The sequence below is a fragment of the Hylobates moloch genome, unplaced genomic scaffold (assembly GCF_009828535.3).
Source record: "Hylobates moloch isolate HMO894 unplaced genomic scaffold, HMol_V3 SCAFFOLD_22, whole genome shotgun sequence".
Lineage (NCBI taxonomy): Eukaryota > Metazoa > Chordata > Mammalia > Primates > Hylobatidae > Hylobates > Hylobates moloch.
In genome coordinates this window covers 45219800-45235265 of record NW_026652297.1, presented here as the reverse complement: position 1 = coordinate 45235265, position 15466 = coordinate 45219800, and the positions used below count along the sequence as shown (strand labels likewise).

The 15466-nt window shown below is 39.2% G+C and overlaps 1 protein-coding gene across 3 annotated transcripts in view; it reads left to right on the top strand.

Annotated features, from left to right (window-relative positions):
- The window catches only part of ZMAT4 (zinc finger matrin-type 4), a 365512-nt gene that overhangs the window by 218206 nt on the left and 131840 nt on the right, over nt 1-15466 (top strand). For 2 of the 3 annotated variants that reach the window (XM_032143630.2, XM_058433568.1), the window contains exon 5: nt 13557-13784. The exons of the other annotated variant lie outside the window; for it this stretch is intronic. In XM_032143630.2, the coding sequence (XP_031999521.1) occupies nt 13557-13784 (228 nt within the window). The remainder of the gene's footprint in view (nt 1-13556; nt 13785-15466) is intronic. 3 annotated transcript variants of the gene reach the window in all.

Below are 15466 nucleotides of genomic sequence, written 5' to 3'. Positions count from 1 at the left end.
CAAATGGGAGATTAAAGGGGCCCAACAAAGTTTATTTTATTTTATTTTAATTTATTTTATTTTTATTTATTTATTTTTTTTTTCGAGACAGAGTCTTGCCCTATCACCCAGGCTGGAGAGCAGTGGTGTGATCTCAGTTCTCTGCAACCTCCGCTTCCTTGGTTCAAGCAATTCTCCTGCCTCAGCCTCCCGAGCAGCTGGGATTACAGGTGCATGCCAATACACTCAGCTAATTTTTGTATTTTTAGTAGAGATGGGATTTCACCATGTTGGTCAGGCTGGTCTTGAACTCTTGACCTTGTGATCCACCTGTCTGGGCCTCTCAAAGTGCTGGGATTACAGGCATGAGCCACCGCCCCCCGGCCTATTTTATTTTATTAAATTTGTTGTTGTGGTGGTGGTGTTGCTCAGTTGCATTGAAGGACTAAGCAACAAAGTTTTTGCAACTCTTTTTGGAGGCAGCAATTTGTCTTGGTCATGGTACTGGCTGAAGACATGATCTGGGCATTCTGAGTGCAATCCTCAAGACTTAGAAATCAGTAAGTCTTTGGAAGCTAGGGGTCCTCAGTCATCTGAAGGAAGGATTGCTGCTCTCTTGCCACTTGTTGAGATCACTTAACTGAGAAGCAGGAGATGGGTTGAAGGCCTACCCGTGAATTCTTGCTGTGATTATTTCCTGATTAGTGCAGACTGCTAATCATTAGCATCTTCATTTTGCATTTCACTCTACAGAGCAGATGAAATCTTAATACCTGGCCCTTTCATTTTCAGTTAGCAAAACTAATATATCAAAAATGCTGATGAGAAGGTGAGGCAAGGATTCACTGTGGTATATGTGGTAAATGAACATTTAGTCCATCCTTTTTGATACAAAGGGAGGTTTTATTTGTAGTCAAAGTAAGTCAGAGAGAAAGAGGTCCATACATCTGATGAACCCTGATGATTTAATATTCAAAAATCGTGCTTTAAAAAAAAATGTTTCATCCAGAGTGTGGGGTATAGAATGACTTCTACCTAGAAGCTCATGAATCTCGAATCACCAACATGTTTTCTGTTCCCGATAAGATTCTATTTAACTCTTTCTATTGTCTGGTATGCTTTACCCAATATCTCCCCCTCCCCCATCGGGTATTAATAATCCTTAATTCTACCAACTTCCCAGAACCGCCCTCCCCGGGACAGTCAGCATGCCTTCACAACAGGGATCAGCTCCCTTAAGCTCTCTCTCTTCTCTGTTTCAAAGCTGTTTTTCAGCAGCTTTGGGAAACAGCTGGCCATCAGTCCAAATTCTGTCACCTTCTATGTGTCTCAAGTGTCATTAAGTTGTACTTCAGTGCCCCATCTTCTGGCTAAGTAATTCCACATCCTTTATCCTGCATCATATGCTTTTCTTCCTCATATCATCTCTCTGGCTCTTATATATACTTGCTATTATTCTGTAAAACATTCTGGATGGCTTTGAAGGAATCTCTGACTGCTGGAGTGTTAGCACACTTACAACCAGCTACAGGAACATGCCATCACCATTGCACTAGCTTTTCTGACTCACTCTTACCAACCGCTCTTCCTGCCTCATGTTCTTCACAGCCCAGCAATGTGGGACTGAGGAAAGAACACAGGGCAGCAGTTAGGGGATCTGGGTTCTAGTCTTAGTTTTCTCTGTGGTTAAGAGAAAAGTAAGCAAAGTAACTTTTGTCAAACAGACATATTTAATCCTCACAACAAGGGTGTGAAATTGAACCACTGGCCCCATTTTATTTTAGGAAACATTCTCACTGTAGGTAAAATAACCCACCAGAGTTGTGATTGGAATCTGGTTTTGGTTTTATTTCAAAATGATATTTCATGATATTATTTTCTTTGTACCTGTTGCTCTTATGATTTTTAAAAATTATTATTACTCTTGTTTTAAATTTGTACACACAGGGACTTGCTCTGTTGCCCAAGCTGGAATGCAGTGGTGCAACCACGGCTCACTGCAGCTTCCTGGAGTCAAAGGAATCTCCCACCTCAGACTTCCGAGTAGCAGGGACTACAGATGTTCATCACTATGCCAGGCTGTTACCCACCTTGGAGTACAGTGGCCTCAAGATTACCTCCTACCTCAGCCTCCCAAGTAGCTGGGGATGTAGTCTCACTATGTTGTCCAGGCTGGTCTCGAATTCCTGGTTTCAAGCAATCTTCCCACCTCAGCCTCCCAAAGTGCTGGGATTACAGGTGTGAGCCGTCGTGCCTCGCCTATGATTTTTTTTTAAAGCACATAGACTTCTGTAGAATTAATACATCTTAATAAAATAGTTCTGCAAAATTAGTTCAAAATATGTCTATTTCAGACTTTAAGCTCCATGAGGTCATGGATGGCTCTCTATACTAAGGCAGGGCACATTGCCAGAACATAGTTGAATGAATGAAACATGACTATATGAATATTTGGTATGGCTGAGGTGCAAGTGAAGCCCATCCCTACGCTGTTGATCCAGTCTGAGGGTTCCCAGTCCTGTCTGCCCATTGGAGGTATCTGCAAAGCTTTAACATCTATCATGGCTGGGCCCCACCCCAAGCCATTCTGAGTTAAGTGGCCTAAGTGGGTCTGGAGTCTTTGAGTGTCTAAACATCCCCAAGGTGATTCTGACAGGAACCTAATCCAGTGCTTTCCTAATTTAATTTGCATATGAGTCACTCAAGCCTCTTGCAAAATGCAGATTCTTATCCTGTGGTCCAGGTTGGGGCCTGAGATGGGCTTCTTTAATCAGCTACCTAGTGCTGTGGATGGTCTTGGTGGGTGGTACACACTTGGAGCAGCAGGTTTTAAAGCAGCTACGTCCTCACTGGCTGTTAATGATACACTTGTCCTAAAAAAATCCCTCAAAATAAATCATTCATATTTTCTCTCATGTGCTCCCTTCCATCTGTGTCTGCATGGCAATAATGAAGTATGCAATTTGTGACCAAGCCATAGTTAAATTAATGATTGTGGGTGACACAGCGGAATAATTCAGGCTCTAAGTAGGCTTCTGCTCCCCCAGGGACTGAATTTGCCTGAAGATTTTCCAACTTTTGTCTGCAAAGTCTTGTCTACCCTAAAACCAACTTCCTCCTTTGCAGTGTTCCTTTGTCCTTCAGCCTCATTGCTCAATTTGAGAAGCAGTGGTGTAGGGGTGTGGTCTTCAAGCCCTCAGGGACTAGGGTACCTTCTTGCTTTTACATTTAATACTCTGAATTCTTTCAATCTTGGTGATGGGAGGGACTTGACATGATGGAGCAGAGTAGCCCCATCTACCTTACATCTGATCTCAAGAATTCGAGAGTTGCTTTGAGATTTCACAGACTGACTCAGAAAAGCAGTTCCCAAATGGCAGTTGAGATAAAGTGCTTTATTTCTAGATTAAATTCAAAGTGATACATGCAAAATATATGCATAGCTAATATTCATCATTCAAATACAAAACAGAGCCAATTTTCATAGCTTGCAAACCATGGGTTAGTAAGACCAATGTTATTTTTAGGGATATATGCTTAAGGCAACTCAAAATGGAGGTTCAATAGAGAAACCATGAGGTCCCTTTTTTCAGGGGTGGGGGGTGGTAGCTGAAGAGCGGGTATAGATACAGGCATTCCGCTCACAGAATGGAACAGCACCAACTTCCCTAAATTCATTCTAAAATCGCAGCTCTATTCTAGCCCAGGGCAAAAGTCCACCCTCTTTGTCTCTCTTCCTCTAAACTTAGCCTGCACTTTCTCTCTGCTGTGCCTCTGGCACTGATCACTTTTCTCATCTTCGAATTCTCTATAAATATTCATAGGATATAAGAAATGATCCAGGAAGCTGGCTCTCTAGTTGAATAGCTAATGCTGCCGGATAAGTAAATCATTCCCCAATCCTGAGCACGGAGTATAGATGAGGTGTCTGGGGAAGGCTGGTAGAATTAAAAGAACCAAAGCTGGTTTCAATTCCCAGGGGTCAGCGCACCAGTCCTGCAGCTCCTCACTGCCTGTGATCCAGGGGCTGCCTCCAGCTCAGTACTCCAAGAGCGGCACCTTCAGTGGGCATTGGGAGTGCCAGTGGCTCAACCAGTTCCTGTCAGGGAAGCCCACGTTGTCCATCTGGAGCTCCGTGTTAAATGTAGGGTTTGAGGTTTACGAGGAAAGGCCATCATTGTTTCTAGCAGTGCCCAGGTAGCAGATCATTGATTCTTCCTAAGCAATGTGCAAAGAAGGGAGAAATGTGCAGTCGTAACTCTTAGAGTTTCTGAAATTTTACCACAGTCTTAATGTCTCTGTACTTTTCTTTTTCTTTTGCTATTCCCTTGGGTCAAAAGAAATGCCTAATAGGTAAGTTTATTAAATAGCTAGATCCAAACAACTTAAGTACATATGTCCTAATAATTTAGTAGCCATCTGATTTTTTTTTTTTTTTTTTCTGAGACAGGATCCCCTCTTGTCCCAGGCTGGAATGCAGTGGCACAAATATGGCTCGCTGCAGCCTTGACCTTATGGGCTCAAGCAATCCTCCCGTCTCAGCCCCTCCTTGTGTAGCTGGGACTACAGGCACGTGCCACGATGCCCACCTAATTTTTGTATTTTTTTGTAGAGACTGGGTTTTGCCATGTTGCCCAGGATGGTTCCAAACTCCTGGGCTTGAGTGATCCACCCATTTGGGCCTCTGAAGTTCTGGAATTACAAGTGTGAGCCACTGTGCCTGGTCTGAAATAATTATACCCATAAATTGAAAAAAATTCCTAACATTTTTGCTTCCTTCTTAAATAACTACACTAATGAATGTGTTTACCTGGTGGGTACCGCATAACTTTAAAACCAAATTGAATCTTGCCACCTGTGTTTCTTGTTTCCTCACTGAATGATTTGATTGACTGGTTATACACGGCAGTATCCAAAAACCCAGTTTCACAGAAATCAAAATAGTTAAAACGAATGTAGCATCGAAGTTGAAACTGTGAGCTACCTTAAGCTAATGGTCCCTGTGGTGTCCTACAGATGTTATGAGGCTTTCCTCAAAATGTTAAAATATCTTACAGATTTCCTATGACTTAATTCATTGTGTCATCATAGGACACCTCTGCACAGAGTTTGAGAACTGTGGCCACAACTGGAGATTTTGATACTGAACTCAGGGAGTGTAGCACCTTGACTGAGTAGTGTTTGAAGATTTAATGCCCATGAGTATACTACAGGGAAATAATTGCTTTTCAGATCCGTCTGGACAGAGTGGATGCTATCATTGATTCCGGCATTCATCGTTATACCTACAGGATGTCCTCAAGTACAGCAGTTTATGTAAGAGAAGTGATTTCTTCTCTTATGTAAATTATGCTATGGAGAATAAGCTGCTCCCATCATTCAAGAAGGGTTTATTTAACACCTATTATGTGCCAAGCCCAGTTCTAGGTACCTGGAATCTATCAGTAAACAAAGGATAAAAATCCTTGCCTCATGGACCTTAGGTTCTGGCCTCTTGATTTCAAGGCAAAGAATGTGGAATATTACAGCCTTTGGATTCTTTTGCCAAGCAACCCACGAAAGTCATAAAAGGACTTTTATCCCCTCTAAAGTTCTATCTAATGGCTTATTTTCAAAGATTAAAATTCTGCAGAAAACAGGCGTACTTATGATATTTAGAACCTAATCAAGTGACTGAAACTAGAGGGAATTATTCTCTATTAATGAAACTCAATGATCTATGAATACTCTCTTAATGAAAACTGACGATATATGAATGCAGTGTGGGTAAAGAAGCAACTTCTGTTAATAGGCTGATTATACTTAGAAGGTTGATGCATAATTGAATTGGACAGTCCCCTTAAGTCATCCTCATCTTTGTTTATGCTCAGGAAATGTGAAATGGCATGTATTTTGAAACATCTGATATATTATAGTGCTTTTTAATTTCCTTTGTGGTATAAAATAAATAGCATGTGGATTTTTCTATCTCATGGTGCCAGGTAGCAGAATTCACATCCAGACATATCATATGAGAAGAGAGGTGCTTCTTTTTATCTAAATAATTAGAGCCATATTTGGATCTGTGATAACAGTGGAACAACTGCTTTTCTCAGGATCTCTTAGAGAAATCAGGGAAGCTGGTACTTTTACATTATATTCTGACTGGGCCAGCCTTCCTCCAGCTCATTTTCCCTCAAGTCTACAATAAATTAATAATAAAGCACTACAAATAAAATCTTCTGAGATTTAAGACTGGGTTGTGGCACCACAAGTTCCCTAAACAGTGCTTTTTAGACTTTGTACTAAAACAAGTTAACGTAAAATGTGGCCTATATATAAATGGTAAAATAAAAACGTTTTCCATCTTCATCGGGGAGTATATATCCATGAGTAGACAGCAGATCACTCATATTCCACGACTCAGAAACAACTGTTACTAAGATTTTTATCTATAGCCTTCTAATCTGTATCATTTTATACATATATATAGTAATAGTAGTAGTTATATAAAGTTTTGCAGCTATGTGTATAAGTGATTTTGTTGATATTATACATATAAACCACATCTTTTAGTTTACATCCTATTCTGAACGTTTCCCCAGGTCTCTAAATATTTTTCTAAAACATATCTTTTTTTATTTCTGCATGTCTTTCAGAGTATAGATGGCTATAATTTATTTAATCTATCACCTATTAAGAGTATCTAACTTGTTTCTTTAACCCTGTAAAATAAGTTTAATGAAACTATCAAATATTTAATGTTTAGCTATCATATTTATCAAAACATGAAAATTCCCCCAAGTTGATATTAAAAGTCACCAGTACTTTTCTCCATGTATTTATCACATGTTCATTGAGCATCTGTTATCTACACAAGAGGCCCAAGCCTCTGCCAGAGATGCAAAAGAAATCTAAGTATGAGGCCTGACTTTGCGATGGGCATGGAGGTGAGGTGCTTCCCTGCAGAGGAGGCTGGACTGTGTGGTGACAGAACTACAGAACGACACTGACAGCTGCCTCTTAAGCCACTCACTGAATGATCTAATCTAACTTTACTGTTGGTAGCATTTGCAAAAACAGTGATATTTGCTGAAGAAATACTACTATCAATTTGATTTAGGGTGGGAAAAAAATAAAGGCAGTTTATCATAGGGACTGGAAATCAGAAAAAGCGTTTTTTAGAAAAAAATGCGCATTTCCAAATAATCCCCACTGAGAGTAGATGTTGAAGCCTAGGAAATGTGCTTTGATTCTAGAATTAATCTGTTTGTTTATTTGGCCTATTGCTCTGTAGGCATTATTGGAAACGAGTTGACATTGAAATATGGGGCTGGTCTTAGAGTCCAGAGATCTGGTCTTTACCACTTCCTCTGCTGCTTAGTAATCAAGGGACTCTACACTAGTGGGTTCATCTCCCTGGGCTTCAAGCTGCCTTATTGACCAGACAAGATCTCTGAGTAACTTAAGAAAACACAAGGAACAGACATAATAAACTGCATAATATCACACAACTGGGAAGAATTATTGTTGTGGATAAGAATGTGTTAGTTGAGAGAAACCACATATTTTAAAATGAATAAATTCTGGCTTTATTTCTCTATATCAAAAGCCCCCAAATCCCTTGTGAGAATGAATTAAACTTCACTATCCTAAAGCCTAGAAAGCATTAAGCATGAGAGAAAAGGGAGAGAAAAGAGGAGAAAAGAAGGAAGGAAGAAAATAAAGAGCCAGGGGCTTGGGGAGGGAGCTTGATGGGGGATGTAGACAGAGAGAGAGAAGGTGTATGTGTGTGTGTGTGTGTGTGTGTGTGTGTGTGTGTGTGTGCATTAGACATGTTGAGAGAGAGAGAGAGAGAGAGGAATGTATGTTGTCAGCTTGAATGGCAGAGAACCCTGTGGCTCACTGGCAAACTGAAAGGGCCTAGAAGGCAGACAGGCAGGTGGGAATCTATCTCACTGCTGACGGTTTCACCCTCCTCCCCAGCTAATGACGCCAACCTGGTAGTCTGACAGAGCTTTGAGATCTGTTCGTGGATCTTGTCTTCTTGGTTGAAACATCTGCTCTCATCTCTGGAACAGTTGTTCCCAAAGTCTTTACTCATTTCCCAGGATGATGTTAAATCCAGTCTGTCCTCAGAAGCTGGGGTGACCAATTTCAGTTTGCCTAGGACTTTCCTTGTTTTAGCCCCAAAAACCACAGGTCCTGGGAAACCCTCTCAGTCCCAGGAAAGCTAGGATGGTTGGGGCCATACCGCAAGCTGGAGTTAGGGTTTGGATGCCAGGATAAACAAGTCAGAGTAAAAGGTTTCCTGTTTGAAAGTAAATTTTCCAAAAGAATGTGCACTCTCTGCAACTTACAGAAATAGGCCACCCCAGAAAATATAAGTTTGGGGGAATAATGGCTTTTAATATATTTAGTTGAATCCAAAAGAAGGAGAGAGACTGTGATATGTATGTACACTTTGACATGTTACCCTTATGCAGTTTAGCCACCAGGACCTTGTCAGGTACTGGCTTATATTTATATTGACTGGCACAGGACCTAGCTACCTAAGCTCTAAATGACACAATCTAGAAGAAACAAGAAAACTCTTGGTTACCATATTTCTTTACTCACTCATAGTGTAAAGAACATTTTATTTATTCATTCATTCATTTATTCATCAAAAGGCATGGAATTTACACTATGTGTCTGTTGCATGCAAAGTGCTGGCACCATGAAGAGTCAGGTTGTAGAATACGTTAGACAATTAGACGGTGTAGACGATTACAGAATGAGGAAATTTTCTGAAAGAGACTGATACGGTTTGGCTGTGTCCCCACCCAAATCTCATCTTGAATTGTAGTTCTTATAATCTCCATTTGTCGTGGGAGGGGGCACCCAGTGGGAGGTAATTGAATCATGAGAGTGGTTACACTGCTGTTCTAGTGATAGTGAGTGAGTTCTCACAAGATCTGATGGCTTTATAAGGGGCCTTCCCCTCCTTTGCTCGGCAGTTCTCCTTCCTGCTGCCACGTGAAGAAGGACGTGTTTTCTTCCCCTTCTGCCATGATTGTAAGTTTCCTGAAGCCTCCCCAGCCCTGTGGAACTATGAGTTAATTAAACGTCTTTCCTTTATAAATTACCCAGTCTCAGGTATGTCTTTATTAGTAGGGTGAGAACAGACTAATATAGAGACACACACAGGAGCTGTGGAAATATTTTTATCCTTAAATCAACTATGATTATTATTCCTGGAATAAATAAATATAAGATGAATATACATATTATTTTAGATTATTACTCAAGACAACATATCCAACAGGTGACAGCTGCTGATAACATACTCCTTGACAAACCTTGCATAAGGGACTAAAAGTGATGTTGAAATTCATTCCATGATGAGGTGATTCTTAGAAATCAAGTGCTGAAAACTGACTTGCTTCAATTAGCTCAAGCCTTAGAGGAGCTCGCATTGATTTTATTGACTCTGAATCAACCATAGATCCATGATCTTTTGTTCAAAATAAATGGGGCTGATTGTATTTTGCAAATCAGAAATTGTAGGATTTGGGATATATAGTAAGGCCCAGATACCATACACTGTGTTTATATGGAGATAGGACAGCAGTCCATGACCAGAGATATTAATAATTCTATTGCAATATGTATGTATGTTTATACCAAATGTAAAGGCTATAAATCATCTCATGTGACTTCAGGTCAGGTTTTGGTAATAAATGAATCTGAAAAAACTTGAGTTTTGGGGGTTTTTGCATTTTTACGAATTGAAACAGGGACTGTGAAGATGTACTAGAAGAGAGTCAATGCAGAAGTGTCTAATGGGAGCTTCTGTTCCAGTTTCCCTTACACATACACACAGATGCGCATTCACACAGCTAAGGTTACAAGGTGGTATTTAAGAAATGCCAAATGAATTGTGCAGTGAGTAAATGCTTTATAAGCTTAGAGGAGGGAGAACTACTTCTTGCTTAGGTTGTTAAGGCCCCACAACGCACATGGGATTCAGTAGCATCTTGTGGGACAGGTGCATGGCTATGTGGAGAGCCTCGTACAGGTCAGCACACTATTCTAGTCATGGCCTTGGGCAAAGCCTGGTGGGATAACGGCTTAATGTTCTCCTGATTTTCTTCATGGGGAAGGGAATCAGAATTTCCATCTAACTTTACCAATATTAATTTGTAATGTTAGCTACTATTTTAGAGATTCTTTTATGTTATGGTGAAATGGGAAAATTAATTGGGGTTTTAAAAAGGCGAGTAATTATTTCTCTCTGTCTCATGGATGATATGACATTTTGGCTATTGCCTACAGCAAAACTAGCTCCATTGCTGTTGGATGTATTATGCTGCTTTCTTTTATGTGAAGATCTAAGAAAGCTTCATTTTATAGTTATTTTCAAAGAAAATGTGGCAATATTTAGATCATTTGTTCTCAACATTGGCCGTGCTTTGGAAACACGAATCAGGCTGTGGGAGGAGGGAGGTTTTAAAAACATCCTGATGCTTGGTTACCACCCCCAGAGTTTTCGATACAATTGATCTGGGGCACAGTCTGGACACAGAAATTTTTAAAGCCTGGTGAGTCTAATGTTGAAATTACTGGTTTCGATTAATCGACTTTTGGTTGAATCTATATAAAGGGTAGGTAAAGTAAATATTTAGTTAATATTTTTTGCAATTAGAATAAAAACAAACTAAAATCAAAATAAAGATTATATGTCAACTGAAGTGTTTTTTAAAGCATGTTTTTAAACCAAAAGATAACCTTTGCCCCATTCTTCATTCATTTTGTTGGAATAATACACTCTGCCAAAGCATGTAAGTGTTAGGGTTCATGTACACGCACAGATTTATCATTAAAACCTGGAAACTGCTCTCCTCTCACATAATTTCTATATCTGGTATTGAATCAAAGCTGTACAAGGGAGACAGCTTCCACAATTTGTTCCGTCCACACCCTATGGGTTAGCTGCAAAGTGTGTTAATTTTAAAAGCGATGGTGAGTCTGAATTTTTACCTTGAGGAAACCAGGGACATTAGAAATTTGCCAAAGGTCACACAGCTCACTGATGGTGGAGCCCCACCCAACCAGAGTTCTGTCTTTGATTCAAGGCTGTTTTCATGCTACTGCCTTTGTCTGCTTTTATAGGCACTACGGGAATATAAGCTGGATTGAAATGAGTGAAGACAGTTAAAACAGAAGCAAAAAAAAAATCCTTTAAACTTTCAGACTATACACAAGATAGTAGAATTATTCAGAGGGAGAAGCTACAATACCAATGTAGCATCAAATTACTTTCTTATGTGCAAGATAAGATTATCTTATTTGCTGAATATTCTATTGTGCCCCACCCCTACCAGGATATGGTGTAGAAGGTATCAATTGATAAAGTTGACTGAAATGTTTTATAGGGCTCACTTTAAAGAAAAATAAATTATGCTTCAAGAGTCAACATTTATTCAGATTGTAAATGTTTGATATGTTTTCCATTGCCATCAAAAACAATAGCTAGCTATAAATCCTCAGAAATTGATAAGGATTCAGGAAACTTTGAAAGTGAGATTCAATTTCCTTCACAAAAGTGGATAGAGATCTTTTCACATCCAGGTCAACTGCATATTTGTAGCTTTTATTTCTAAGCCATAGCAGAATGATACTGGGTGGCTGCTGGAAAGGCCCACATTTAAGCTTTATTTCTACATGGTGATACATGACCAAATCCTGCAATGAGGCTTTTAAGGGGCATACTGTTTGTGAGTCCCTGTAGAAATAACACCATTAAGTTTAATCTAAACTAGCTAAAACTTCTTGATATGATGAAATCTCTGGATAAAGAAAAAAGAGCTTCTTAGAAATACTGTTATGATACAGGCATTACTTGAATTAAAATGTCATTTAGCAAGTATTTGTTTCTATATAAGTTATTTAATCGAAAAAATAAAAGTCCACCTAAAAGTTACCTGAAAGCTTGGGGAGTTGGTTAATTGGTTCCTTAACTTGTTTTGAGGTCTTGGACCTCAGCTTTTCCTTGGAACGATAACCCTGATGCTCACGGTTTTGCCAGCTGCATCCCACATCTCAGAGACCAAGAACACACACAGGATGCTGCTATACCGTGTTAGGACTAATGGCCCGTGTGAGAATTTACATATTGATTTCTTCTCCAAAATATTTGGATCGGAATATTTTTTCCAAAATTTAATGAAATCCTATATGAAATAGAAAGATGATGGATCTAGAAAAAAATGTCCCTTTGCTTATTAAGAAGTATGAAAAAGATCCTTGGGAGAGTATGGAAGGGAACATTGGCTTTGGGAATTCCAGATTTCATTTTAGTCCTGTTTTTCCCATCAGTAGATATCTCACCTTCAGTAAGCCACTGGCATTTCTGAAATCAATCTATCATCTGAGAAATGGGATAAAAGACCAAGTCACAGTCCCTGTAAGGATGGAAGCAACTTGTATGTTGTAATACATAGAAAAGTTATTGTTACTTTCCATTAGTAAGCTCTTTCAAGTTAGGCTCTTTTTTGTTTGTTTGTTTTCTGGACCAGAAATAATCCTAAGCTCACAATAAAATGTGTTAATTTAATAGGTGGAACAATGCAATCTCAAAATAGTGATACATGTCTATTCTGTTTAGATAAGTACACCTGATCTATAGTATTTTTCTTTTGGTTTTTAGAAAAACATTGTTATTTCAGCATCAATGTGAGCAGGTAGAGGTTGAAAACAGCCTATTACAATAAACTGAAGCAGCTGACAATAAAATTAGCGTGACTTCCTGAATTAATACAATCCATGTCACCAAAAATCAGTTTCTACCACTTAGCCAAATCCTTTATTTATTAGTTAATTACATTTATAGCACACAAATGTCCAATTCATTCATTCAGAATCTTTTAAGTCATGATTGTCCAATGTTTACTTCAAGTATTAGCTTTATTTTGACTGATAGATCACCCCTTACCGCTAATAATTTATTTATTTAGTTGCATTTTATCCAGTATTTATTTTTAGTGTTACACACACACAAAAAATAATTGAAGGCAATTACAATAGGCTTATTGCATTATTAGTGATGCTAGAAAAATTAAGTTATTGCTCAAGTTTTACCTGGCTCATTGAGCTTGTCCCCTGTATTTTACTACTTTTTTTTTCTCTAAATGCCCATGTTAAAGCAGAACGCATTTTACAAGTGAGTGGGAAAGGCCTTCAATAACCATGTTTTCAAAGCTACTCCAGGCAGCCAAATACTTAGAGCTACTGTCCATAGCTCCTGAGAGCCACAGTGGGAATAATTGAGAACTTATTTTTAAAAATCTTATTTTTCCCCTAAGGGATGGTCTTTTGAATTATCAGATTTTGGCATAACAATACGCAAACTCTGATCTCAATACATTAAGAATTTTTATTTGTGTCCCAACTCAAAAATGAAAGCTGGCAGGGCTAATTTTCCTGCTGTCAATGAACTCTTGGGGATGTTTAAGCTCTAGAGTGAACAGGAGACTTTTGGTCTTCGGGTATTGAGGAAGAGTGGACTCAGTGTTGGACTAACGTGGCTGTGGTTCTCTGGTTGTTTCCTTTCACAGCAACACCCCTGAGCCCACTTAAGCCCCCACGGATGGACACTGCTCCGGTGGTCGCATCTCCCTATCAAAGAAGAGATTCAGACAGATACTGTGGGCTCTGTGCAGCCTGGTTTAATAACCCTCTGATGGCCCAGCAACATTATGATGGCAAGAAACACAAAAAGAATGCGGCAAGAGTTGCTTTATTAGAACAACTGGGGACAACCCTGGATATGGGGGAACTGAGAGGTAAGGGCAGCTCTTCTCACTTCTGCCACAAAACTGGGCTTTCAGAGAAAAGATGGGGCTTTCACAAATCGGAATGATTCCTCTTCTTGCTTTAATTATTAAGGAAAAAGTGAGGCTCACCCAAAAGAAATGGACAAGAAAGGAAATGAGCAGAAGACTTGCTTTAGTTTAATTTTTATAATCTCCTTCTTTTCAAAGTGTTTATTTCCATATTTTTATTGACTGCTATTCAAACCAAAGGCACATTCATGAACCAGATTGTTTTCCTTCTGCTTTATCTTTAACTGCCTTCTTTACTGAATGCTCTTGTAGAGTAGCAGTGTTAAAAAAAAAAAAAAAAAAAAAGATGCTAAGATTGCTTGGGAGGCTGAGTCAGGAGAAACTTAAACCAGGTGGCCAAAATTCATGGTCGAGATCCCCTTTGTACTAAAAAAGAAAATTACCGGGTGTGAGATCACAAAAAAAAAAAAAAAAAAAAGATGCTAAAGAGGCCAAATAGTATTATCTTACCTTAAACTTTTGTGCTTTTATAAATTTAGCCAAAACAAAGCAACAAATTGACTCAATTTAATGACTTGAAGCAAGCCCAAGCCTCTTTAATGAAATCTTCAGGAAATCACGGTAAGACGGTGCTGTGTGGCACTACGTAGTCAACACCTGACTCCTCCGCACCATGCCCCTGCCCCAGACAGGGTTTTCTTGACAGCTAGAAACCATATATCATTTGAAGTTCATGTGAGGTTTCACAGAAGCTGCTGAATTAGGAAAACATAGCGTGAGGATTAGTTCTGTGGATTCCTTAGGAAGCCATCAACCAATTTGTGGGACTAAATAGAATATTTTATCACCAGCAACCATTTAAGCATTTTTGATCACCTACATACTTTTGATCAGCTTGATGTTGGCAGCATAGAAGTACAGCAAAATTGCATACTATGTTTTCTGAGAGAATGCATTTTTCTCAGAAAAATAAAAATAATTCTGCAAGGGGTGCTATTGATACTATACTTCAGATTTGGTGTAAGTTTGATAAGCTTTTGTGGGCAGGTCATTCATAATGGCTGTAAGCTATAGATAACAACATTTACAGATCAATTTGGAGAAGGCAACCTGGGTTTAAACGGAGTTCTGCATACATAATTCTAATTACCCTAATCTGGCTGTGAACCTCTAAGGGGGATAATTATAACAGAAAATGACTTGGAACATTTCTAGACAAAATAAGTAATATAAAAGGTCATGCTACAATGAGTTGAGAGGAGGGACAGGTCACTTCTCAATATGTTGGTTGCAGAAGATCTCACCAAGGGAATATACTTGATTTTGAACTAGAAAAGTGGGTGGCATTTTAGAAGGTGAGAAGGCATTCCACGTGAGCAGAATCACATATGCATGAGCAAAGGTCAGGAAACAAGCTAGAGACAGCTAAGAAGTCATCATGGAAGAATCTTATACTGCAGCATAGATTTAAGGTTGGAGATCCATGGCTACGTATATAGAGCTTGATTAGAGTTTGATTTTTTTCCAAAAGACCTGATTAAAAACAAAAAAAGATGAAATATTAAAAACACTTTATTTTTGTGTATGTGTTCTAGCTACAGAAAAGCAACTTGGGGGCTGGGCGCGGTGGCTCACGCTTGTAATCCCAGCACTTTGGGAGGCCGAGGCGGGCGGATCACGAG